Here is a 27,413-nt window from a genome sequence, read left to right as displayed (position 1 = left end):
CCGAGCTAAAATGGGGGACGGAAACCACCCAACAGGTGAGACGAGGATTTTTTTATTGTACATATATATTGTGATGTCACGAGAGGCTGTGTCCTGGAGGGGAAATACATCCCCCAAAGATGGCTCCACCCAGAGAGAGTCTTGGCCCCAGCTGGTGGAAGGCAGCAAGTCAAACCACACACCTGCGGCTGATCACGGCTTGATTGGCAAGCGAGGCTCTTAAGGCAGAGAGCCTCTGAGTGTGGAGTTTTGGGGAAAGACAAGCTTGATTGCTGTGCTCTGTGAAGAAGTTGATTGCTGCGTGGAACTCGTCGCCAGTTGGGACCACACGACTGGACATTGGATTTGAACCTAGCTAAGGTGGCTAGGCTACATGAGGAGGACGTCAAGAGGGGTGAGGCCTAGAGACTCTTGGAAAAGAACTCAGTCTTCAGTTTTACCTCAGAAGAGACTTTATTTGGATTTAAGTATCAGAAGAGACTTTGTTTGGAATTAAATATCAGAAGAGACTTTATTTTTGATAAGTATTGGAAGAGACACTGTTCAAACCTTTGTTGCTTGTGAATTCCCCCTGGAACCCTTGATTAAAACCTTTTGTTTGTATCCAAACCTGTCGTCCATTGCACTTCTTGTCCTGTCCCGCTGAGAGCTAGCCTCTCATGATATCACATATGGTGGAGGATGCGGGCACTGGACAAGCGTTAATAAGTGCAGGGGCATAGATGGTTTGTGCTATGTTTTTTCTAAATTGAAAATAACTTAAAAAAAAATGGAAGATATCTATAAAACCCTTCTCGCAAGTAAGGAAGCCCCTTTATGTCCAAGGTCATGAAGGACCTATGTGCCCTGCTCAAGGTCAAGCAACTGAGAACCTCCATCTACCACCCACAGACGGATGGGTTGGTAGAACGGTTCAACAAGACCCTCAAGGCCATGATGAGGAAAGTGATCAAAGAAGATGGCCGAAACTGGGATCAACTGCTGCCGTATTTGCTGTTTGCCGTGAGGGAGGTACCAGAGTCTTCTACTGGTTTTTCACCCTTTGAGCTGTTGTACTCTTACAGACCCCGGGGACTGCTGGATATCGCCAAAGAGGCGTGGGAAGAGCAGCCGTGTCGACAACGTACCCTCATCGAGCATGTGGGGGACATGAGGGAAAGGATGAAGGCCATTTATCCGATAGTGCGAGAGCACATGGAAGCGGCCCAGCGACAGCAGCAAGCCTCCTACAATAGACCTGCCCAGCCTCGAGAGTTCAAGCCAGGGGACAGAGTGCTGGTCTTGGTGCCAACGGTGGAGTGCAAATTCCTGTCATCCTGGCAGGGGCCCTTTGAGGTCATCGAACGCATGGGGGAGGTAAACTACAAGGTGAGGCAACCTGGTAAGAGGAAACCTGAGCAGATTTACCACGTTAACCTCCTAAAGAAATGGCATGCATGTTCAGCTGTCTTCCCCCCAGCAAAGCTAAGGAACCGGCAAGAGAAGAAGTCCAGATGGGTCCAAGTTTGTCCCCACAACAACGCCAGCTGACGCTCGAATTGGTCGAGCGTAACCAAGACGTCTTCTCCTCCATACCTGGGCACACAGAGGTGGTGCAACATGAGATACGCACCACACCTGGAAAAACGGTACACCAGCGTCCCTACCGTGTGCCGGAGGCCCGTAAGGTCGCGATTCAGGAGGAGATAAGGAAGATGCTGGAACTTGGTGTAATTGAGGAGTCCTAAAGTGCCTGGGCAAGCCCGATCGTGTTGGTTCCCAAGCCAGACGGGTCAATACGATTCTGCAATGACTATCGGAAGTTGAATGAGGTGTCTGAATTTGATGCGTACCCGATGCCTCGTGTTGATGATGTTATTGACTCCGTGGGACAGGCACGCTTCATCACCACTCTCGACCTCACAAAGGGTTATTGGCAGGTGCCCCTGACCCCAGCATCAAAGGAGAAGACAGCCTTCGCCACACCTGAGGGACTCTACCAGTACACCAGGCTCCCGTTTGGTCTACATGGAGCACCCGCCACGTTTCAGCGCCTAATGGATCGGATTCTCACACCCCACAAGAGGTACGCGGCAGCATATTTGGATGATGTGGTCACACAGAGTCCTGACTGGGAAAGTCACTTACCCCGAGTGCAAGCTGTGATTGACTCCCTCAGAAAAGCAGGTCTCACAGCAAACCCGAAAAAGTGTAGGTTGGCATTTGGCAAGACCAACTACCTAGGCTACACTATAGGACGGGGGCTGGTGAAGCCTCAAGAAGCAAAACTCCGGGCTATACAAGATTGGCCCCAACCCCTTACCAAGAAACAGGTGAGGTCGTTCTTAGGCATGGCTGGCTACTATAGACGCTAGATTGCAAATTTCCCCATTGTTGGTGTATTAAAGGGTTTCTGATTCTGATGATTGTTTCTAATTTTGTTGAACTATGTTAGATGTCAAATTCATGTTCAGTTATGTCATTTATCCATGTGCATAACTGAGTAGAAATATTTTTAAGACCACGAGAGGTCAGTCTCTCATCAGAAATTCATCAACATTCAACACATACTGTATCTTAGCTAATATAGCAAAAGTCAATGAGTTAAACAGTGCTATTGACATATTTTATTGGCCTTGCCTTTTATCGAGCATCTTCATCTTTATTAAGTTCATAGAGTTGCTTGTTCTGTAGCTCTGTAGCCACAATGGGACACACTAGCCAGTGCCTTAATGTTCCGGTCCCAAGCCCGGATAAATACAGAGGGTTGTGTCAGGAAGGGCATCTGATGTAAAAGCTTGGCCAAAACAAACATGCGAATCAAACCTCTGAAGATGGAGGATACTGATTCTGTGGTGACCCCTGAAGGGAGAAGCCGAAAGGAAAAGGAGATCCTGATTTGATAAAATATTGCTAATGTGTAGTAATTCGTTGCACATGGAATACGTTTTTGTTGCAGTATCAACATTCTGCGGACTTTTACAGTGTCTTGTTCAAGCCATTCCTTTAGGAAGGATTTAACCTGACATGCCACAAAAGGTATGCTGTGCTGTGAAAAGATCAACAATGTCTGATCAATTTGTCCGTATAAAACACCAACATATTTAAATTACAAACATTTTAAAGCAAGATTTCTTGATTTGGGGGCATTTATGTATGTAATTCGTATTGGGACTGTAACAGACAAAACATGCATTTTTTTGGGCCTCTGATTAATTTTCTTGATTTTTTTTTCAATACATATCCCATTTTTCAATACATATCCCATTCCTCTCTATGAGTCGTCACCTTACCGTGGTGGAGGGGTTTGTGTGTCCCAATGATCCTAGGAGCTAGGTTGTCTGGGGCTTTCCGCCCCTGGTAGGGTCACCCATGGCAAACAGGTCCTGGGTGAGGGACCAGACAAAGTACGACTCAGAAGACCCCGTATGATGAGAAAGACAAATAGATCTAGTTTTCCCTTGCCCGGACGCGGGTCACCGGGGCCCCTCTCCGGAGGCAGGCCTGGAGATGGGGCTCGTTGGCGAGCGCCTGGTGGCCGGGCCTACACCCATGGGGCCCGGTCGGGCTCAGCCCGAAGAGGAAACGTGGGTCCCCCTTCTCAAGGACTCACCACCCATGGGAGGGGCCAGAGGGGTCGGGTGCATTGTGAGCTGGGCAGCAGCCAAAGGCGGGGACCCTGGCGGTCCGACCCTCGACTGCAGAAGCTAGCTCTTGGGACGTGGAATATCACCTCTCTTACAGGGAAGGAGCCTGAGCTGGTGCACGAGGTCGAAAAGTTCCGACTAGACATAGGTGGGCTTGCCTCCACACACAGCCTGGCTCCCGGTACCAGCCCTCTCGAAAGGGGTTGGACTCTCTTCCACTCTGGAGTTGCCCACGGTGAGTGGCGTAGAGCAGGTGTCGGCATACTTATTGCCCCCCGACTCGCCGCCTGTACGTTGGGATTCACCCCGGTAGACGAAAGGGTTGCTTCCCTCCGCCTTCGGGTGGGGGGACGGGTTCTGACTGTTGTCTGTGCATATGCACCAAACAGCAGTTCAGTGTACCCATCCTTTTTGGAGACCTTGGGGGGTGTGCTGGAGAGCGCTCCCCCTGGGGACTCCCTTGTTCTGCAGGGCGATTTCAATGCTCATGTGGGCAATGACAGTGTGACCTGGAGGGGCGTGATTGGGGGGGAACGCCCCCCGATCAGAACAGGAGTGGTGTTTTGTTATTGGACTTCTGTGCTTGACACGGATTGTCTATAACAAACACTTTATTCAAACATAAGGGTGTCCATATGTGCACGTGGCACCAGGACAGCCTTGGTCGCAGTTCGCTGATTGACTTTATAGTTGTATCATCGGATTTGCGGCCTCATGTTTTGGACACTCGAGTGAAGAGAGGGGCGGAGCTGTCAACTGATCACCACCTGGTGGTGAGTAGGCTCCGTTGGTGGGGGAAGATGCCAGTCCGACCTGGAAGACCCAAACGTGTTGTGAGGGTTTGTTGGGAACGTCTGGCTGAATCCCCTGTCAGAAGGAGTTTCAACTCCCACCTCCGGCAGAACTATACACAAGTCCCGGGGGCGGTGGGGGACATTGAGTCCGAATGGACCATGTTCCGTACCTCCCTTGCTGAAGCGGCAAATCAGAGTTGTGGCCGTAAGGTGGTTGGTGCCTGTCGTGGCGGCAACCCCCGTACTCGCTGGTGGACACCAGTAGTAAGGGATGCCGTAAAGCTGAAGGAGTCCTACATGAGGCCGCAAATCCGATGATATATAGCCTGTGGGACTCCTGAGACAGCTGACAGGTATCGATTAGCCAAGCGGAATGCAGCCTCGGTGGTCGCCAAGGCAAAAACACGGGCATGGGAAGAGTTCGGTGAGGCCATGGAAGCCGACTTCTGGACCACTTCGAGGAAATTCTGGTCCACCATCCGGCGTCTCAGAAGGGGAAAGCAGTGCACCACTAACACTGTGTACAGTGAGAGTGGGGCGCTGCTGACCTCGACTCGAGACGTCGTGAACCGGTGGGCAGAATACTTCGAAGACCTCCTCAACTCCACCAACACGCCTTCCTTGGAGGAAGCAGTGTCTGGGGACTCCGAGGTGGGCTCTCCGATCCTTGTGACTGAAGTCACCGAGGTGGTTAAAAAGCTCCTCGGTGGCAAGGCTCCGGGGGTGGATGAGATCCGACCGGAGTTCCTAAAGGCTCTGGATGTTGTGGGGCTGTCCGGTCACTCCTAAAGACTTTCTATGACTCTGTGGTGGCATCAGCCATCCATTATGGCATTGTCTGCTGGTCAGGCAGCATCACCACCCGGGACAGAAAAAGACTGGAGCGCTTTGTCAAGCGGGCCAGTTCTGTCGTGGGCTGCTCGCTGGACTCTCTAGAGGAGGTGGGCAACAGACGGACGCTAGCTAAACTAAAAGCTATGACGGACAGCCCCTCCCACCCCCTCCTGCCCATCCTGACAGCTCTGGGTAGCTCCTTTAGCCAGAGACTACTACACCCGCGCTGCAAGAAGGAGAGGTACCGCCGCTCGTTCCTACTGACTGCTGTCAGGCTTCACAATTCCCAATGATCACATGTGAAAAAAAAAAAAAAAACTGGACACTTGTAAATATGGGTTGTTGCAATATATCTAAATGCACTTCTTGATTCTGCACTATGTACAGTCTTGTTTATAGAACGGTTTTTGCACATCTACATTTGCACAGTATACAGTTGACATTTTTATTTTGTTATGCTTAGAATATCTTGTTTTCTATCCTTTCACTCCCACCCAACCCCATCCCTCTTCAATTGCTGCTGTGGACTGCAAATTTCCCCATTGCGGGACGAATAAAGGTATTCTGATTCTGATTCTGTCTGACACGCCTCTGCAACATTGCGTGGTCATCGGGGAGAGTGCCTCTGGATTGGCAGACCGGGGTGGTGGTCCCCCTTTTTAAAAAGGGGGACCGGAGGGTGTGTTCCAACTACAGAGGGATCACACTCCTCAGCCTCCCTGGAAAGGTCTATTCAGGGGTCCTCGAGGGGCGGGTCCGTCGGAAAGTCGAGCCTCAGATTGAGGAGGAACAGTGTGGTTTTCGTCCCGGCCGCGGAACAGTGGACCAGCTCTACACCCTTAGCAGGGTCCTCGAGGGTGCATGGGAATTCGCCCAACCAGTCTATATGTGCTTTGTGGACTTGGAGAGAGCGTTTGACCGTGTCCCTCGTGGAGTTCTGTGGGGGATGCTTCGGGAATATGGGGTACAGGAGCGCCTGATACAGGCAGTACGGTCCCTATACGACCGATGTCAAAGTCTGGTTCGTATTGCCGGCAATAAGTCAGAATCGTTTCCAGTGAGGGTTGGGCTCCGCCAAGGCTGCCCTTTGTCACCGATTCTGTTTATAACCTTTATGGACAGGATTTCTAGGCGCAGCCGAAGCGTTGAAGGTTTCCGTTTTGGTGGCCTCAGTATAGCATCTCTGCTTTTTGCAGATGATGTTGTACTGTTGGGGCCTTCAAGTGGAGCTCTCCAACTCTCGCTTGAGCGTTTCGCAGCCGAATGTGAAGCGGTTGGGATGAGAATCAGCACCTCCAAATCTGAGACAATGGTTCTCAGTTGGAAAAGGGTGGAGTGCCTTCTCCGGGTCGGGGAGGAGATTTTGCCTCAAGTGGAGGAGTTTAAGTATCTGGGTGTATTGTTCACGAATGAGGGTGTAAGGGAGCGAGAGGTCGACAGGCGGATCGGTGCGGCGTCTGCTGTGATGCGGACTTTGTACCGATCTGTCGTGATGAAGAAGGAGCTGAGCCACAAAGCAAAGCTCTCAATCTACCGGTCGATCTACGTCCCAACCCTCATCTATGGTCACGAGCTATGGGTTGTGTCCGAAAGAACGAGATCCCGGATGCAAGCGGCCGAAATGAGCTTTCTCCGTCGGGTGTCCAGGCTCTCCCTTAGAGATAAGGTGAGAAGCTCGGTCATCCGGGAGGGGCTCAAAGTCGAGCCGCTTCTCCTCCACATCGAGAGGAGCCAGATGAGGTGGCTCGGGCATCTGATTAGGATGCCCCCGGGACGCCTCCCTCGTGAGGTGTTCCGAGCACGCCCCACTGGCAGGAGACCCCGGGGACGACCCAGAACACGCTGGAGAGACTGTCTCCCAGCTGGCATGGGAACGCCTCGGGATCCGCCAGGACGAGCTAGAAGAAGTGGCTGGGGAGAGGGAAGTCTGGGCTTCCCTACTGAAGCTGCTGCCCCCGCGACCCGACCCCGGATAAGCGGCAGAAGATGGATGGATGGATGGATGGATGGATGGATGGATGGATGGACATATCCCATTCTGCTGTTTGTGTGAATGACTGTGCTGCAGCTTGTTAGGGTCATTATGAATGAAACAGGAATCAAAAGCAAGAACAACAAGATTCTTTAATTTTTGGGCCGGTACAAAATGGAACTGTCTTTCACCCAGAGGGACAGGCAGCCGAAGGGGAGAAGAGAAAGAGGAGTTGTTTGGCAGAGCTTTTGTAAAAACTGGCAGGATGTGACGTCATGACTGGAAGTACAAGTATAAAACACAATGCAGTCACATAGTAAGTAGACCTGGGCCACAGTTTATGTCGAACGAAGTTACTGCTTTTTATTTAATGATATCCTTGAATGACATTCTGTTGCGCCTTGTGTTCCAGGAAGTGCTACCCAAATGCATACTTCCAAAGACATGCTTAACTTTTTCCACATTGTCACCCCGCATATTTCAAAAATATATCCTTGTACGTGCCAGCCGGAGGAAATAGACAGGTTGGGGCTTCCGACAAATGTGTGGATTATTCCTAAAAAGAATAATCAAAGCAAAATCCATGTCATACACAGTAGACCAGTCTGCTTTGTCAGGACTGATTGTGACCAATTCCATTTTGAGTGCGTTTATCATGATCTTTGATTTAATCGCCAGGCTTTGGGATTACACTCAACATTTTAATTATGGCAATGGATTTGTTACATTCACATTCAACACAGACATTCATTCAATCATTTCCAGTGACAAAAAATAATCTTCACTGTACTGTACAGAACAGTAGTTTCTAAATGCCAACTTCGGCAGTTAGTTCACATTGCCAAATAGAACAGCATTTTTTTGTTAATAAATAGCTTTTCAAAACCATGTACACCACACCACAATCTAATGCGGTGGGGGCGGGGGTCGTCAATCATGTTCCTTGAGGGCAGCACTCCTTCCTGTTTTCTCACTCTCCATCCAACCCCACACCTGACTCAAATAATCAGATAATCAGCAAGGTTTGTCAAAGCCGGATAACGATCCTGATCATTTGAATCAGGTGTGCTGCAGCAAGGAGGAAAACAGGGCCCTCTAATTGTTATGCATGCATATAAATATATACAGGACTGGAGACACCTAGAACATGAGTTATATTCTTAAAACATATAACAAAAGCAGGTTATTGGAAATAAAATTAAATATTATACTGTATACAGGGACACAAATTCTTTGAAGTTGATACCTTGGAAAAAAATGGAGGGGAATGGAATTGCAGGAAAGAACAAAATGCACATAATCCTAGAACATTAAAAAAAAATCAGGACATTAAGTGCACATGACGATCACACTCAAAAGCTCATAAGAACATCTCGTTCCTGCATGCTGATGTAGAATGGCTTTCCAAACACAAATGAATGTAGTCCCGCTCTTAACTTCTCAGCAAAGGCCATAACAATGTTCAGGTCTCCTTCAACCATCAGATCTAGGTCAGCTTTTAAGTTGCGCAAGGAGCGGAAAGGCTTTTTCCCTTTTTGACTGGAAAGGAAGAAGAGACGGTGGTCAGCAACTTGTTCAACACAGCAATTCATTTAATTGCAAGCTACTTCCCAACACAGTTAAAATAAACCATCTTGTCACGAGTAAAACACATTCCAATGGTTCAGGTTATTAACTAACATAAAACAATCCTAATAGACGAAATGAATCATATTTAAAAAATAATAAAATAACACAATATTAGATGCAATAGAGCTGCTGCTCAGTGGAGTTGAGACGCAAAGCCATGGGCCACACCAATAAAAAAAAAGTAATCAACTATTTGCCCCAAAGCTTGAACAACAAATTTACCTGTTAGGTCTAAAATGTAGTAATCAGGCAAGAATGAGGAATGATGCAGAAAGAATAATATCTTACTCTTCAGACATTCTCATAATCTTCAGACAAAATGGGGACTGACCCATACAGGGATGGTGGGGGCGAGAGAGGGCATCGCTGTTTGCGAGAGCTTTTTTTATGTCACATCTTGTCGCCGTCCTGGGCGCACCCCGTCCCTCCCGTCACCTCCTCCGCTGCTCCCCAGAGATGGTCCCTCCCATCATCAATCAGCTGGGCTCCCACAGCTGTTTGTCATTTACTGATTGTGCCTTCTGACTATATATGCCGATCGCACATTACCGTCTCTGTCGGAGAATTCCGGAAGCTACCCTCGCGACTACCTACCGTCAGGTCTGCCATTGTTAGTTGCCGTCACTTACCTACCCCTGTTTTATTTTGCATGCGTGTCTCAGTAAAGACTTTTGCTCTTGGAAATCTGTCTCGCCGTGTATTTCGGATCCAAACCTTCCCACCTTCCTTCGTCACTCGAGTCCTGCCTTCTAGCCTCGAGTGCCGTGACATAATTCTCCGACCACCCATGGATCCCGCCGGCGAAGACAGATTCATCGCCGCCCTTACCATGCAGGCGGAGCGTTCGAGCCAGCTGGCCCAAGCCATCGCGGAAGTCCACCAAATTACCACCACGCTGGCTCAACGCTTTGAGTCGGTCGAGACACGCCTCGCCGCCCTCACAGCCCAGTCCTCACCGCCCGTGGGTAGGCGCGCTCTACAGCTACCTCACCCCTCACGCTACGCAGGCGAAACCGGGCGCTGCGCTCAGTTTTTAATGCAGTGCACGCTTGTGTTTGAGCAACAACCATACGCCTACGTTACCGATGAGGCTAAGGTAGCCTTCATTACCAGCCTGCTCACGGGCGAAGCCGAGACCTGGGTGCTGGCCGTCCGGGAGTCCCGACCGGAGCTGTGCGCTTCGTACCCGGACTTCGCGGCCGAGATACGCCGGGTTTTCCATCATCCGGTAACGGAGGTCGAAGCTGAGGGGAGACTCCTCAACTGCGTCCAAGGTTCCCGTTCGGCCGCAGAATACTCCGTCGCTTTCCGCATCCAGGCCGCTGGTAGCGGCTACGGCGACCGAGCGTTGAGGGGGGTGTTTCGCCGCAGATTAAATGCCGATCTCAAAGACGAGTTGGCCACCCGCGACGCTGGCACCACCTTCGACGACCTGGTCGACATCGTCATCGGCCTGGATCACCGTCTTTGGGAGCGGCAGAGGGAGCATAGTGGCCGGCGGCCCAACAAGCCCGGAAGCCGGCCCAGGACGACCACACCCGGCAGCGAGCGCGTGCGGCGCCTGGAGGGATCCCCCGAACCGTCGCGTAACGGCCCCCTCGATCTTGACGGCCGTCTTTTAGCTAGAGTCACCCACATCACGGCCCCGCTTAAACTCAGGGTAGCGGGCAATCATGTGGAGCACCGACAATTTTTAGTTATGCCCTCCCGGAATGTGCCGCTGGTACTGGGCCTCCCCTGGCTCAGTACCCATGACCCATCCATTTCCTGGTAGGGCCCCACCATTCAGGGCTGGAGCCCCTACTGCTACGCCAACTGCCTGCGGTCGGCGACGGCAGGGCAATACCCCTCCCGCGGTGGCCCGCCCGAGGCCATCTGCCTCAAGGGCGTGCCGCAGTGCTACCAGTGCTACCTGCGGGAGGTGTTCAGCAAGGACAACGCCCAATCCCTGCCACCCCACCGACCGTATGACTGTGCTATTGAACTGCAGCCAGGGGCTGCATTACCGGACTCCAGACTTTTCCATATCTCTCAACCAGAACGGGAAGCCCTGAGCACCTATATAGACTCCTCCCTAGCAGCGGGACTCATTCGCCCGTCACGTTCTCCGCTGGGCGCAGGGTTCTTATTTATCGATAAGACGGATGGATCCCTGCGCCCGTGTGTCAACTACCGGGGTCTGAACGACATCACCATCCGTAACAAATACCCTCTCCCGCTCAGGGACTCAGCCTTCGCGCCCCTGCAATCAACTACTCTTTTTTCTAAATTGGACCTCCGTAGCGCCTACCATCTGGTCCGTATCCGTGAGGGGGACGAATGGAAAACAGCATTCAAGATGCCATTAGGGCATTTTGAGTACCTGGTGATGCCGTTCGGACTTACGAACGCGCCCGCCGTCTTCCAAAATCTAATCAATGATGTGCTCAGGGACTTCCTCAATGTTTTTGTTTTTGTATACCCCGATGACATTCTCATTTTTTCTCAATCTGCAGAGGAGCACCGGCAAAATGTCCGACGGGTCCTGGCGCGGCCCCTGCAATACCGGCTCTACGTGAAGGCAGAGAAGTGCGAGTTCCATGTCCGCTCTCTGTCTTTTCTGGGGTTCGTCGTGGAGCAGGGGCAGCTCAGGGCCGACCCCGCCAAGACTAAAGCGGTGGTAGAATGGCCTACCCCGAAGACGCGTAAGCAGCTCCAGCGGTTTCTGGGGTTTGCCAACTTCTACCGCCGCTTCATTCGCGGTTATAGTCAGAAGGCACTCCCCCTCACTAACCTCACGTCCACCAAGGTTCCCTTTAGGTGGACGCCCGACGCTGAGGGGGCGTTCAACCGTCTCCGTCTAGCCTTCACTAATCCCCCTGTCCTGCGTCATCCCGACCCGGACCTCCCGTTTACGGTCGAGGTTGACGCATCCGAGTCCGGAGTAGGGGCCGTCCTGTCCCAGTGCTCTCCCACTGACCAGAAGTTATGCCCATGCACCTTTTTCTCCCGCCGGCTCAGCCCCGCCGAAGCCAACTATGACGTCGGCAACCGGGAACTGCTGGCGGTTGTCCTGGCTCTGCAGGAATGGAGACACTGGCTTGAGGGAGCAAAACACCCCTTCACCGTCTTCACGGATCATAAAAACCTGGCGGCCATCCGGTCTGCCAAGAGACTAAACTCACGACAGGCCCGATGGTCACTCTTCCTCACCCGTTTCAACTTTTCTCTCACCTACTGCCCAGGGTCGCAGCACACCAAGCCTGATGCCCTATCTCGCAGAATCCCGCAGACTTACGACCGGGTTCCGTTCTGACGTACGTCAAAATGGTCGCAAGTCGAAATCCATTCACAATGTTGAATAGAGACTCTGTGCTAAATGACTTGCAAACTACTTGATTCGGATGCCACGGGGGAGGGTGGGCGTGAGTCTGGGTTGACTCTACTGGTTGCCCTCTCCCCGGCCTTACCCCGCTGTCCGCGCCGACGCGCGGCCCGACCCCGCGGCCCGACGAGCTTGACTCGCCACCTCCCCCCCAAGTAAAAGAAGCGGCGGCGCCGGCGGTGGGCTCGACGCGGCGATCCCCCGCGCCCGACCCGCCTGGGCTGTAGTCCTGGCCGGGCCGGCGTCGGGTGACCCTCCTCCCGTTCTCATCACCGCGGTACCGCACGGACGAGCGCGGAAGCCCGACCCGGCTCGGCTCTACCAATGGCCGCACCGTGGTCGGCGTCGGTAGACACTCCCCCCTTCGGTACAATTATGCGGTTGATTGCTGTGCGAGAGTGAGATGCTGGCTGGCTGGTCAAAATTCTCGTACGCGTTGCCGGGCTGCTAGCGTGTTGCAGTGCCAGGCGCAGAGTTAAAAATAAAAAAATAGCGTCTGGCGGTCGTGGTCGTAAGTACCGGTGGTCGTAAATCGGATGGTACCTGTAACGGAGAACTGGATTACTTCTTTGTGTGGTGCTTTCCAAGCGAAGCCAAGTGAAAAGTCTGAAATTCGAATGCCCTTATGGAGGTAGAATTCTGAATCTGACCCCCCCCCCCCCCCCCCCCCCCAAAAAAAAAAAAAAAAAAAAAAAAGAAAATAACAGGGAAAATTGGGGAACAGATCTTACGTCTCATCTTCGATGTACTTCAGCAATGTGAGTGCTTTCCTATGGAGCAGCAACAGGAACTGAGCCAAGTAGGCACTGCGCAGAGAAAGGCCAGGCTTCAGCATGAACACCTGGGTGTGACAAAAAAATATCAAATCAAGCTATTTATGCATTATTTTACACTATTTATATATCATTTAGATTTTTTTCATTCATGTTGTTTTGTACTACACATTCCATCTGATGTAAAGCAATGTTACAACATTGGTTGCTGTTTTTAGACTCCTTGTGAAATAAAATTGAGTGTGTCAGTCCAAAAATTGAAGAGTGAACCTACTATTAACTTACCTCATCTATAAATGACTTCACCAAAGTATCTTTATGCATCACATCTTGAAATATATTCCTACGGACAAAAAGGTACACTGTATTGTTGTTTTGAGGTTTCAGATCAAGTATTTCTGAAACATGACGGTAAAACGCAGATAAATGATAGGCTTACAAGTCAGGTGTGAAGGTGTCATCGGTGGGGATGACAGTGTCAGGAGGGATGTCTTCTTCGGTGTCCGTCTTCCAAAGTGTATTCAGCTCAGACCGCATGTAGCCACGTTGGTTGTAAGTATGCTCATGACATGGTGGCATCTGTTTGACTGTGTTGATGTCCACATCGATGTGTGTGGTTGGGTAAGGTGAGTAGAGTACCTGGCGGAAGGGCAGTACAAAGCTACCAGTGGAGTCCTAGAAAACAGACAAAGCAAAAGGAATTAAATGAAATACACACACTGATTTGGCAAATGTTACTTTACCTAAGCTCGCATGTGAAGGGATCAAAAAAGATATCTGAACACATTAGTGTTTGATTAGTGTTTATCCTCAAATATGCGAATCAAACCTCAGGAGGGTCGTGGCGGGTGCTGGAGCCCATCCCAGCCGTCTTCGGGCACTAGGGGACAGCCATTATTAGTTACCAGCCAATTACATGGCTTACAGAGACAAACAACCCTCCGCACACACACTCACACCTAGGGACAATTTGAAGTGTTCAATCAGCCTGCCAGTGTATGTTTTTTGAATGTGGGAGGACCCGGAGGAAACCCACGCGGGCTCGGGGAGAACAAGCTAACGCCACACAGGGACGCCGCAGCGAGATTTGAACTCACCACTGCGAAGTCGGCGTGATAACCACTTAACTACCGGGCCGCCAATAAATTCAATAAGTGGGTCCAAAATATGTGAGGGGAAATGAGCTTGAAAGAATAATTTCTCTTCCGAGAAAGAGGGAATCATTTTCCCTTCTGCTGAGCCCCATGTTGTAAAGCAGAACATAAGTGGAAAAAATACAAATTGCAGGTCTCATCAATTATAGAAAGACTGCTGGCCTAACTACTAAATCACAGTAAAAGAGTCCAAGATGGCGCCCGAGTAGGAAGCCGTCAGCAAGTGCTCTCATGAGCCTTGCTTTTTTTGTTGCTTTTGTATTGTTTTGTGTTTTCTTTTGTCACTTTGTGCTGTCGTGCATCGTGTGGAATGGATACGGATTGTTTTTCAGCATTTTTGACCACGACATTCATCAAGGAGGAGTTTGTGCTGAGCGGGTGCACCTTTTCGGCAGCATGAATATGCCAGTACTGTTTTTGAATGGGAGGAATGTCGGTGCCATTCGACTGTCATCGCTGGACACCACAGGGGCCATTGTGCTTTTTTGCGCCTGTAATGGGCAGCATCTTCACAGCCCCGCTTTGTTCAGCGGAAGGTCGGTGCGGTTGGACAATCTGCAGCTGGATGGATACATGGCTTGAGGAGCCCGCGATAAGAAGGAGCGCCGATGCGTATGTGGAACTGTTGCGGCTTGGAATTAAAGTGGATTTATGTGGGACAGGAGATGTGAGACAATCTCTTCGTCAATGGATGCTACAGCTGCGTGTTTGCTTTCAACATTTAGCTTGTAGTCGATGTGCACATTCCACCATGATGTCCCTGATCCACTGGTGATCCTCTCCTCTTTCATGTGGAACTGCTTTGTGTAACAAAGACGGTACAGAAAGTGCTTCAGAATGAATGACTCTCTGTGCCTTTGTGTTGTCATGTTATTTGTTATTTAATTTTTTTTGTTCTTTTGACTTCAAGACGGCGCCGCGAGAGTGGCTGCCTTTCCAGCAGCTCATGTATTTTGTTTTTCTACTTTCATTCCTTTCATAACTTTGCTGCTGTGAAATGTAAATTTCTCCACTAATAAAAGCAAATCCAATCCAATCCAATCCAAGAGGCGAAAACAATATTTGTCGGACCTTATTCAGGCGAACCATCACAACCCGCGTATACTATTTAAAACCATCGATTCTGTACTCCAATCCCCTCAGCCTACTTGCTTCACCCGAGATGTGCAACAGATCCCTTCAGTTTTTGACTGAAAAGTTTCTACTGCTGGGACTGCTGCTACAAATACCGCCTTTTGTCAGTGTTCCATGTTCAGCTGCGCTAAATTCCATTGAAGCGGTGTCCTTCACCCTTTTAAAGGATGTGGCTCGCCAGTCTAAGCAATCTGGCTCCCCCTGTGACTCTCTTCCTTCACATTTCTTTATGGAAGTTCTCCCGAGTATTGGCACATCGGTCTTAGCCATTATCAACAGCAAACCTCTCTTTTTGCATTGCCCTCCAACAGTTTAAACATGCTGTTGTCCAACCCTTAATCAAGAAACCTGGTCTTGATCATGATGTACTGTCAAATTTTATGCCCATTTCCAAACTGACTTTTATCTCAAAATTGCTTGAAAAAGTGGTGTACATGCAGTTGAAATTTTCTTGGGTGAACATAACATCTTGGAGATCTTCCAGTCAGGTTTCAAGACGATACACAGCACAGTCAGCCCTGTTGCGGGTTTCTCATGTCCACGTCCTGGCCAATACCAATGGCGATTACATGTGTCTGGTTTTGCTAGATCTGACTGCAGCATTTGATACAGTGGATCACAGTGTTCAACTATCTCGTTTGCAGGTAGTGTTCTTGATTGGTTTAGGTCCTACGTTTCTGACAGAACCGTTTGTGTTCGCCATGACTGCTTTGAGTCACGTAGTGCTCCTCTGTCATGTGGTGTTCCGCAGGGCTCAATTTTGGGATCAATGTTGTTCTCACTAAACTGGGTTCCATCCTAAGGAAACATAATATTTCCATCCACTGCTATGCAGATAACTGTCAGATCTATGTCCCATTGAGCAAAAAAAATGTTTTTTTCGTGAAGGCCACTTTTATCCTGCCTGGAGGAAATTAAAACCTGGATGGCACAAAACGTCTTGAACCTCAATGCAAAGAAGACAGAAGTGATAGTGTTAGCTCCCAGTGGCCCATGTACATCTCCATCCTGTCTCATCTCATCTTGAGGTCCCCGGCTCCTTATCTGAAGTCAAAAATGTCAAACTTGGGTCTTAAACTGGACAGTGTTTAAGACTCTATCCTTGACTGGCAAATCAGTGCTGTTGTTAAATCCAGCTCAGAAATCTTCAGCAAGGTATAATTACCATAAATTAGGCAAGGGAGCATGTTTTTTTTGGGCGATCAGACGTCTTTATGTGTTTTAAGTCGTGAAAAATCAGGCAGGCAACTTTAAGGTCGGGCCGGAAACTTTTCAGAGTTGTCTGCCCGGGGGTCCTCTAACTTTTTGTCATGAGTTTCAGACACTGTATATACATTAATATATATTGTACTGTATTGTACAGTATTGTACTGTATTGTATTGCATTGAAAACACAGTTTGTACCACAATGAGTCCTCATAGCTCAAAGGTTCGGGTTGTGAGTGCAGCGGCAACTCTAGTAACAAAATTAATTGGGTCTGGAAGAAATTTCTTCACTGGAAAATGTGTAAATTGAGATATGTTTTCCATGTAAATGCCCCAATCTGTTCTAACCCCCCCCCCCCCCAAATGAAGACATAAAACTTTTCCAAAAGCATCGAAATGAATCAAAATATAGAACAAATATATTTTGCTATTCAATTATTGGACTATAAATGAGAGTTTTACATGATGTAAAAAACAAAGAATACAAATGATGGAAAGGAATAGCCAATGGCAGAATGTCTACAAGTATGATGCATTCAGGCCAAGAAATATCTTGAAATTTCTTTCATAACAAGAAGAAATGTTTTTTTTCTGTTGAGGCTTTTCTCTTGAAAATGTTGTTCATAAGTAGAAGTACCATTGTATACTGTAAATGCACTGCAGGATATATTTCAGTGCATGCAATTTAGTCTACTTGTTACTTCTACTTGTTAAGACACATTTATGCAATGAGATTGTCAAAAACAGCTACAAATTCCAGAGAAAGCCAACAGCAGAGTTAACAATTACCCAAAACATCCGAAACAGACTGTCAATTGGTGATGTGTAATTTGATACTTTCAAATTTTAGAGGGGGCTTACCTTGAGCAGACCCTGAACAAAGAGGCCTGTATCATATTTGAATGATGAGTCTCCGTCGCAGAGGCGAGAACATTTCTTCTCAGCAGCAGTAAGAAACAGGCAAAGTGTTCGCACAATCTGTCAAAAAAAATATCAATAATTTGGTTCACAAATGGCCCATAAAAAATTGCCGTTATCAACAAAATATTGCTAATTCCCACTCAGAGTAGAAACAAGTGAGAAATCAGAATTATTTTTTAAATGACAGGTGAACCAAAGGTTGTCAATTATTTTCTGCCAAGAAACACCTAGCAAAATAGCACAACAGAGTTTTCGTCAGCCAGGAAGAAAATTAAATACTGTAGAGATGTATTCCTCGCTTGCTTTCTCTGTCATCAGTAAATGATCAAATACATTTGGGCACAAAATTACTGTATTCAAAAGAAATCAAAATGGATATGAAAAAGTCGCCACAAATGCCAAATGATAGAAAAAAGTAGGACTAGACCTCGATATGACCTACGACATTGAGCTCTCGTTCCAGCTTCCCTTTTAAAACGTTGTAACACATAACAGTCAAGGCACAGAAGAGAAACGAGAAACATCACGCAATACAGTTTGCATGTTTGGGGAGTCAAACCTGTAAGAGAGCAATGTATGTGGAGTGAACAAACAAGTAGTGTTCTTTTTTATTCCAAATCAAGCTTCAAGATAAGATTTACTATTTTTAGTAACATTGACAAATATGACAGAAATGCACATCATATCATTTAAATATTAAAAGTGATTGCCCCAATAATGTTAGAAAGGAGAGTTTTTTTTAAACGTACAGTACAGTAAAACAAGAACGACCGCTTTGCTGTTATGCAGGACAGTGAATTGCCCTAATAGTAACCATAAATCTAACCATTTATTTCTCAAACGCAGGAATTTTATAAAACATGAGATCGATGTGTATGCTCTTTCACAGTACAATACTACCACGAGTCATAAACATGTGTTTTCTTCTCCAAGATGGCACACGCAGCCAGACTTAATGTATCCATATGTCACATTAACCGGACATTTTGTCTTCATAATTCGATTCTTTCATTTATAGTTGTATAGTGCTACTTGTATTTATATGTCCAATTTTGTTACTTTGTTAGAGCTGTAGCAGCTGAAATTACCTTGTTTACTTTCTCTGGGTTGCTTCCAACCACAATTGAACAACCACAAGTCTGGAGATGAGAGCTGATGGCCCTGAGTCACAGAAAGAAGAAATGCAAATTATAAACCGGCACCATTAAACAACCAATTTACTTGCTGTTATCCGTTTCAAATGTGGAATTGACAACAATTATTGAATAAATGTATGTGTCTTTTGTGTGGTGTAATATTATTTTGACTTCAATATGGCGTCGCGAAAATCGCTGTCTTTACAGCAGCTCCTATATTTTGTTCTACTTCTCTTTCCTTTGCTCTTTCTTTCATCACTTTACTGCTGTGAATTGTGCATGTTTCCACCGCGAGACAAATAAAGGTTAATGTAATCTAATCTAATGAGCTGTGTTCTGAAAACCCAAATAAAGAAACCAAATAAATTGGTAACATGCGTTTATTTAGTTGACATATTTTTTTCAGTAATACTGTTTAATTGTTTATTCTCCACTAATATTTAAAAATCCATTCATCTAGGGCAGAGGTCTCCAACCCCGGGCCGCGGACGGGTACCGGTCCGTGGGTCATTTGGTACCGGGCCGCGCAGAAAGAATAAATAATTTACATAAAATGAAAAATTACCAGATTACATCTGTCTATGACTTACTCTTGACCAGGGGTGGGCACTCCTGGTCCTGGAGAGCCACCTTCCTACCCTCCAAAAAAGGACAGAGTCGCCTCTTCCTACTCAGGAAACTGAGGTCTTTTGGGGTTCAGGGGTCACTCATAAAGACTATCTATGACTCTGTGGTGGCTTCAGCCATCCACTACGGAATTGTCTGCTGGTCAGGCAGCATCACCACCCGGGACAGGAAAAGGCTGGAGTGCCTTGTCAAGAGGGCCAGTTCTGTCCTGTGCTGCTCGCTGGACTCTCTGGAGGAGGTGGGCAACAGATGGATGCTAGCTAAACTAAAAGCTATGATGTACAGCCCCTCCCACCGCCTCCTGGCCACCCTGACAGCAGTGGGTAGCTCCTTCAGCCAGAGACTGTTACACCCACGCTGCAAGAAGGAGAGGTACCGCCGTTCGTTCCTACCGGCTACTGTCAGGCTTCGCAATTCTCAATAATCACATGTGAAAACAAACTGGACACTTGACACTTGTACATATGGGTTGATGCAATACAGCTACATATATCAATATGACTTTCTTGATACTTGCACGATGTACAGTTTTTTATGAAACGGGTTTGCACATTTACAGTATACAGTTGACATTTTTATGTTATTTTACTATGCTTAGAATATCGTGTTTTCTATCCTTTCACCCCCACACCCAATCCCCCTTTCAATTTGCTGCTGTGGACTGCAAATTTCCCCATTGTGGGACGAATAAAGGTTTTCTGATTCTGATCTATCCATTTTACGATCTGCTTTATCCAAGTGTCTACGTGCTGGACCCAATCACTTTTTGAGCTCTTTTCGAGCAGGAAGCAAGAGCACCCTGAAGCGGTTACCAGCCAATTGTAGGGCACACAGACGAACAACCACTTGCGCTCACACTCACACCTTGGGACAACTTAAGAGTTGTAGAAAACCCACGCAGGCCCAGGGAGAACATGCAAATTCCACACAGGGAGCCCGGGGCCGGGATTGCATCAACAACCTCTGCACTGTGAGGTCAACATTCTAACCACTGCACCACTGGGCCACCCACTTCCATCACTTGAAATGCTATCAGAGCATTGATCTGGCACCGCCAACTCTGTATCACTTGAAATGTCATTTCACACACCCAAGTGTTTCACGACCAGTGTTGTGAATAATGTACCGGGTAACAGCAATTAATCCTTGGTCTCTAACAGGAGGAAAATAGCTATGCTCAGCAGCTCTATGCATTGGAGGATTAATAATAATAATAATAATAATAATAATAATAATAATAATAATAATAATAATAATAATAATAAAAACAATAATACATTTAATTTCTAAGCGCCTTTCAAAACTCTCGAGGACACACTACAGTCACGGGATAAGAACGTTTTCTTTTGTGCGGGTGAACAGCGGCAGCCATTCGCGCCAGCGTTCACTCTACCCGGAAGTAACACAGCAGCAAACTCGAGCGCTTACTTGTGGAGGAAATCCTCGTGGCAACTGTCTCCGATGTCATCATCATTTAACATGGTGTCTTTTATCTAGTCGAATGGAGGAAAACAAATCAAACTGTTATAAGATGGTCAAGTTTACCGTGTCCTTCAGTCGGCATTTTATTGGTTACATTTGAAAAACAAAAGAAAATAACACTGCCCTGGTTATTTGCATACCAGGCCTCCGGTCTGGCCTGTCGGTAGTGATCTGATTCCCTGAGTTTGAGCTTTGAACCACATATACATTGACACCTTTCAATCTGTACTAAATTCATCCTGTCTACTTGATATCTAATTTAAAGCAGATTCTTTACTTACAGACAGAGGAGGTGTTCAAATACCTCCACTGTCTGTAAGTAAAGAATCTGCTTTAAATTACCTTTCAATCTGGTCTACGACTCAGCAAGTTTCAGACTTCAAAGATGACAAATGTCCACCGGGCGGCGTCACCCGTTCCCATACCGTCTTCTGATGTTCTACACCATTTTGTTCCCAAATTGTTAATTACAAATTTGTGACCGAGTCTAATCTTCTTCCGTCTGTTGGCCTCCTTGCTTTGGCAGTTTGTCTGCGGACTACAAAAGGCCCTCCGTCCAAACGGCTTCCACATTTGTGCACACGCATTTGGGGTTCTGAATATGCACCCAAACGTCTAGACAGGAGAAAATTAAATGAAACTTTAAACAATTATCAGGACAATTATATGAGTACAGCAATTTTGAGTCAAATTATCTGAAATGTCAAAGGCGAGGTTTGCTAGTGTTATCACATAGCTGTTTTGACTTCATTGTAATTTTAGGCCAGGGGTCAGGAACGTTTTTGACGAAGAGAGCCATAAAAGTAAAATATTTGGAAATGTTTTTCAGTGAGAGCAACACGCACGTAAACACGCGCGCACGCGCGGCCACTTTTGACCAAAATGTCAGAATGTATTATTTAAAATAACTTTGTGATAGTACTCACCATTAACATGAATGATTTTCCGTTCCTCATGATTGTTAAAAATCCAGCCAAACGATCGGAATGAAAGTCAACTTGCCGAGTCCATCGGCCAAGTTACTGCTAGCTAGCCTGTACAAGGCTCATTAGCTTCCACACTAGCTTTCTGCTGTCTCTCGCAGAAGTATATTGATGCTAACGTTAGCATAGGGCTTGTTAAAATGCCACTGACATTTGACTGTTGCATCGATTGTATTGTTACATTGCAAATCAGAACCTTTTCTCTCCACAAAGGCGAATCCTCTGGTGCATTCAAGCTGAAGATTACTCTTAACACGAACGGCCAGTATCATCCAATCAAAATTGCACTTTCTGCCAACTTGGTCAGTATCATACAATGAAAATTGCGCTTTCCGCCAACTGCAGCCCCAACAGGAAATGAACAGTGAGCCAGATGCAATTATCAAAAGAGCCATATAAGGTTCCCGACCGCTGTTCTAGGCTCATGTCAACAGGATGTTGCGGCATGAAGATTTAAAAAATAAAAAAATTAAACAAATTAAAAAATGAAGATTTAAAAAATAACGACATTTCAAAACTTCAGGTGAAGGCACGCTATAATTTTTTTTCTTTCTCAAAAATGTTATCTATCCGACTTGGTAATACCTGATGAACAATTGTGTAACAATTATAATAGTGAAAATAATGTTGGTATTTATTTGAGAAATGCATCATAAAATCAAATGTAGGACAAGTATTTGTAGAATGTGGGAGGACATAGTCCACAGTTGTCATAGTGAAGGCTGGGGGGCCAGATCCGGCCGCCACATCATTTTATGTGGCCCGCCGGGAGCAAATCATGTGTGTCAACTATCATGATCCTTGCTCAGTTCTGTACCGAAATGTCAAAATGTCATGGTAAGGAATAAAGCTGAGATTTTACATCAGCCCTCCGAGGAAAGCCGTGTCTCCGAGGTGGCCCGCGACAACAAATGAGTTTGAAACTGTGACATCGAGCAAGGGTGTTAACCTTATTTTTTGCTGCGGGCCACATTGTAGTTACGGTTTCCTCTCAGGGGCCATTATGAATTTGGGGAAGCCATTACAATATTTAATCCCCTCCACATATCGAGCACACAATAAATTCATGAATAACTACTTTTGAAATTTGAAGTAAAAAATATTGACTGTCATTGTGGTTTACATACGATAATTTGAAAATTTGCTTCGGAATTTAGCAAGCATCATGGCACTTGACATGCTTAAATTGTTTTCGAGGGCCGAACAAAATGATGTGGAGGGCCAGATTTGGTCCCCAGCCTTGACTGTGACACCTGAAAAAAAATGCCCAAAAAAAATCACAAGATGTGACTCTCAAGCTGAAAGTCCTATCAACAAAAATGTTGGTCATTCATTTTAAGGTTATCCTCCAAATAAAGGTTTGTTTTCATTTTTTATCCCCATGAAATCGACACTGTGACTCACATCAATGTCTTCAGGCACACTGTGTATTTTCATGGAAGCAAGAAGCTCCATAATCGGAACAATCTCCAAGCTCAGCACTGCAATGATATTGTAGCCCTAAAAGAAGAAAAAATGTGACGACAACGGGGAAAGGAGTTTATGAACTGAAATCGGGCTGATGTAAATGCCGTATGCACCGGTCTTAAGACCAACGTTAAACTGTCAGAGGGGGAATAACAAAGTAACCATTTGAAGTGTCAAAAGTACCTTTTGCATCCAAATACGTCCCTTGCGGATAGCATGCTTGAGCCTCTCCACGCAGATGGTGTGCAAAGGCAGATAGAAGGGGAGCTCTGTCTGGGGCAGAATAATGGACAAGGCGCAGGTGTTCTTGTCCCCCTTCAGTTCACCATCAAAGATGAGTGACACAATGATGACACCCTTCTCTGCTAGGACAAAAAACTTCACATCCACTGCGCCACACTCTGCACTGCGGAGAATCTCTCCATTCAATGTGTGATTGGCCAAGAAGGTCACATCTCCATCACCAAGCAACATCACATGATCACCCTTTGGTGCCCAGATGTGATGGACACGAGGACCGAGGATATTGTCCCAGTAAGCAAAGGTGGCAGCCAATAGTGGGCATTCTCCCTCGATTGCAACTTCAGACTTTGTCACGGCAGGTGACTGGGGTGGACACCCAGACGACATTTAAGTTATAAAGCTGACAATCTTCTGAGAGATGATCAGTCTGAAATGTAGAAAACAACAAAAATGAAGTTGATAATTCATATTTTCTGTACATTTTAAAGTAGTTAAATATCACAGCCAAAGTCATGATATTTTTGTGTGCTGAATGTTTTATGCAGTTTTTAAAAGGCTCTATGAATAAAGTTGAGTTGATGGATGCTTTCCACACTTACAGACTGGGTTTCAAGAGCTCACGTCTTTTCTTAGTTCATTGTAGCCAGTGAGATGATGTAAAAAGTTAGAGTTCAATATTGTATGTAACATATAAACAAATAGTTTGTTGGGGCGGTGATCATATTGGTGCTGGTGTGTGATTTTAGTGACAGATGAATAATTTGACAAAATGTTCATTTCAATTGTTCCACTTAACGATGGAATTACAAAAATGATTCTCGATTCCAAATTGTGCCTTGATCTGATTGTGAGCTCTTGGTCTGATGCGGCAACTCTCTTTCTCATCCAAAATTTGATTGTCCGGCTCATGAGGCGAAATGTCATGCTTGCGGGCAGAAGGGACATTTTCAGCGCGTATGCAAGTTTAACTCTACACATGAAATTATTAATTAAGATAAAGGAGACGTGGGTGAGGAAGCGGTCCTTCTCGGCAGTGTTGTGACAGACCGTGACCCGTGGATGGTCAAAATCGACATAAGTCAGCGCAGTCTGATGTTTAAAATCGATATCAGCGCTAATGTCACCGTTCTTCCATACAATGTTTTCAAGGGTGTGTATCAAAACAATCTATCTAAACTCAAAAAGGCAACAAAACGACTCCTGGGGACCAGGGAGGAGCCCTCTTGAGGTTGTGGGCCTGAGAAAAAGTGAAAAGGAGGAGATGGAGGTCGAGAGATGTTTACATATCTAGTCATGTGCATACTGCCTTGCTGGGGAGACTGTGAGCTGCAGTCTAGGGCTCGTCGCACACCTAGGCAGCGTCACTCTGCAGTCATTAAAGGACAACTACCCAAAAATATGCACTGGACTCGCAAAGATGTGGCAGCCGTACAACATCAAACTGAAACCAGTGCCTGAACCTTTTTTTTTAAAAACACCAAGGAGGATTCCATTGCCATTAGTGGACAAAGTCAAGAAAGAGCTATCACGCATGGAATGACTCGGAGTGATAGAGAGAATTGAGGAGCCAATGGACTGGTGCGCTGGCATTGTGGTAGGTCCCGAGAAATCAGGTGCTGTACGTATCTGTGTCGATATCACCAAACAAACGAGTCGGTGTGCAGAGAAAAGTATATCCTTCCGTCGGTGGAGGAAACACTGGGCATGCTGGCCATAGCCAGGGTTTTTAGTAAGCTGGATGCAAAAATGGGGTATGGCAAATACCCCTAACACCTAATTTTGGCGAAACTAACAACATTCACCACACCGCTTGGACGCTATTACTACAACACTTTCTGAACCGAATGGTAACAGAGGTTACAGAAGGGCTGGACGGTGTTGTTTGTCTCATGCATGGATAATGTGCTCATATGGGGTCAAACACAGGTGGAGCACGATGCCCGCCTGCATGCTACTTTGGAGAAAATCCAAGAGGCAGGCATTACTCTCAGCGCGGAAAAGTGTGAACTGTCAAAGTCACATGTGACATTTCTAGGCCACGTGGTCTCTGACAGCGGCATCAGGCCAGACCCAGCTAAAACTGAGGCAGTAATGATGATGCCGGAGCCAAGGAATCCAACAGAGTTGATATGTTTTCTCGGAATGTTGAACCAAATGGGGAGGTTTGTGCCGGGGCTGACTGATTGAGACAAGCCTCTCCGTGACCTCCTGTCCAAAAAAAAAAACTGCTGGGTGTGGGGCGTCGACCAGGCGGGAGCCTTTCAAAATTTAAAAGACGCGCAGACGTCCACACTGGGGCTGGCCATGTTTGATCCCAACAGGGAGAGTAAAGTGTCCGCAGACAGGTCGTCGTACGGGTTGGGAGGAGTTCTTCTCCAAAAGTGGGAGGAAGAATGGAGGCCAATAGCCGACATGTCACGCTCGCTCACGCCTACGGAGCAGAGATAGAATCATGTAGGACAACGAACATGCTGCGGTCCAAGAACGGGTAAAAAAAGCCACAACTGTTTGTCCAACAACTGACTGCTGGACATCCGCAACCACGATATCCTACAAGTCACTTACATGCCACTTTATTGAAAATTTCAAAGTGGGGAACTGTCTGCTGGATTGTTTTGAGTTCAGTGACAGACACATTTGTGAGAACTTAGCAGAGGAGCTGCTCCAAGTGGCCAAAGAGTGGGATGTGGAAAACAAAGTGGTTTGCTGTGTTAGCAAGAATGCAGCTACTATCACAAAAGCAATTCAACCCTGAAATGGACCCATCACCCATGTCTTGTACACACCCTTTACCTAGTTGTAAGAGATGCTCTGAAGGTGATGACTGTGGACAAAGCTACAGCAAGAGTGTATTACAAGGTGGTACTCCACCTTTCACATGCTAAAACGGATCCTGGAGTCCAAGGATGCATTCATCTCGACCTTTCATTGCGTTTTCACTGCACCTGTTGATCCTCTGTGCAAAGAGGAATGGGAGGTACTGCAGGACTCAGGATAAATAGATTTGATATACTGTATTTTTTTTTACATTGATAATTTGTTTTTCACATAATTTAACATGATTTTTGGTAGTTAATTAATTTATGCAACAACAAAAAAAAAACGAGGAGCCATTTGGGAGCCAAAAGAGACGGATCTTTTAGTGAGCCGAGCTAAATGAACCGGATCTCTGAAAGGAGCCGGAATTCCCATCACGAGTCGCTGGGTGAATACGTCAGCAGGGGGCGTCAAGGACGAGACGAGAGAGTGACTGAGCGAAACGGATTGCATTGGAAGTCAGATAAAACCCTTAACGCAACAGCTGGACTCTCGTGTGCCTTATTTGATAACACGACAAAATGCACCCTGAATTTACCAACAATTCCATTTCAATTTTGTCGTAATCTTAACTTTTCACGACATCGCAACAATCACGTCTCAAAAGAGTATGCTTCCTCTATCCAGCCTGCAAATACGTATTGCACATAAACAATACAAAGATTCACCTACCTCAATTACGTGCCGAATGTTATTTCACCAGAAAGAAATAAAGATAAACAAAGGCAAGTCACTCGTTTAGTACTGTCAAACAATCTGATTTAGCTATCATGATAACTTCGTACGACATCATAGTTTCGAAGCCCATTACCTTTTCAGTCGTTTTGATCACGACGGTTCTCGTGAAGAATGGTAGGTTTATTTGTTTCGCAGCAATCGCTGTTTCTTTTTTCAGTCAATGAAAGGTTGTAGCGAGTGGCATTGTTTTCATCTAAATACTTCCTGCTACGTACGCGTGATGTCATTTGAAAGGGGTCACGGGAGACCTCTAGTGGACGCGGTGGACACTTGAAATTTTGCATTCCAAAGCTTCAGAGAGGTTCCACTTGTGCATACGAAATCGCCCTGGATGCTATTCGAACTGTTTTTTTTCCGTTTTAACACATTGTCTGCATGAAAAAAATACAATAAAAACACATGAATAAATAGACAAATAAATAAATAACTAAATGAGTTAATGGATACACTGGATGAATCACTTCCTTGTTTTTCAAAGTCTCTAAATTGAGTCTTTCTGATTGCAAGTGTCTC

General features: G+C 46.6%; 1 protein-coding gene across 1 annotated transcript; it reads right to left on the bottom strand.

The window, feature by feature from the left end:
• Positions 1–7,162: 7,162 nt before the first annotated feature.
• On the bottom strand, positions 7,163–27,111 carry c9orf72 (C9orf72-SMCR8 complex subunit). Its single transcript, XM_089005085.1, has 10 exons — positions 26,974–27,111; positions 23,286–23,772; positions 23,040–23,135; positions 20,599–20,663; positions 18,496–18,568; positions 17,348–17,464; positions 13,432–13,667; positions 13,278–13,335; positions 12,951–13,060; positions 7,163–8,765 (listed from the first exon to the last, which is right to left on the bottom strand). The coding sequence occupies exons 2-10, from the start codon at positions 23,730–23,732 to the stop codon at positions 8,579–8,581; spliced, it is 1,389 nt and encodes a 462-aa protein (XP_088861211.1). The 5' UTR covers positions 23,733–23,772; positions 26,974–27,111; the 3' UTR covers positions 7,163–8,578.
• Between the last annotated feature and the right edge of the window lie 302 nt (positions 27,112–27,413).

This window comes from Hippocampus bargibanti, linkage group LG09 (assembly GCF_051943395.1).
Source record: "Hippocampus bargibanti isolate YZ-2025 linkage group LG09, ASM5194339v1, whole genome shotgun sequence".
NCBI classification, from domain to species: domain Eukaryota; kingdom Metazoa; phylum Chordata; class Actinopteri; order Syngnathiformes; family Syngnathidae; genus Hippocampus; species Hippocampus bargibanti.
The sequence above is the reverse complement of the archived record's forward strand: the minus strand, read 5'-3'. Positions and strand labels throughout refer to the sequence as shown.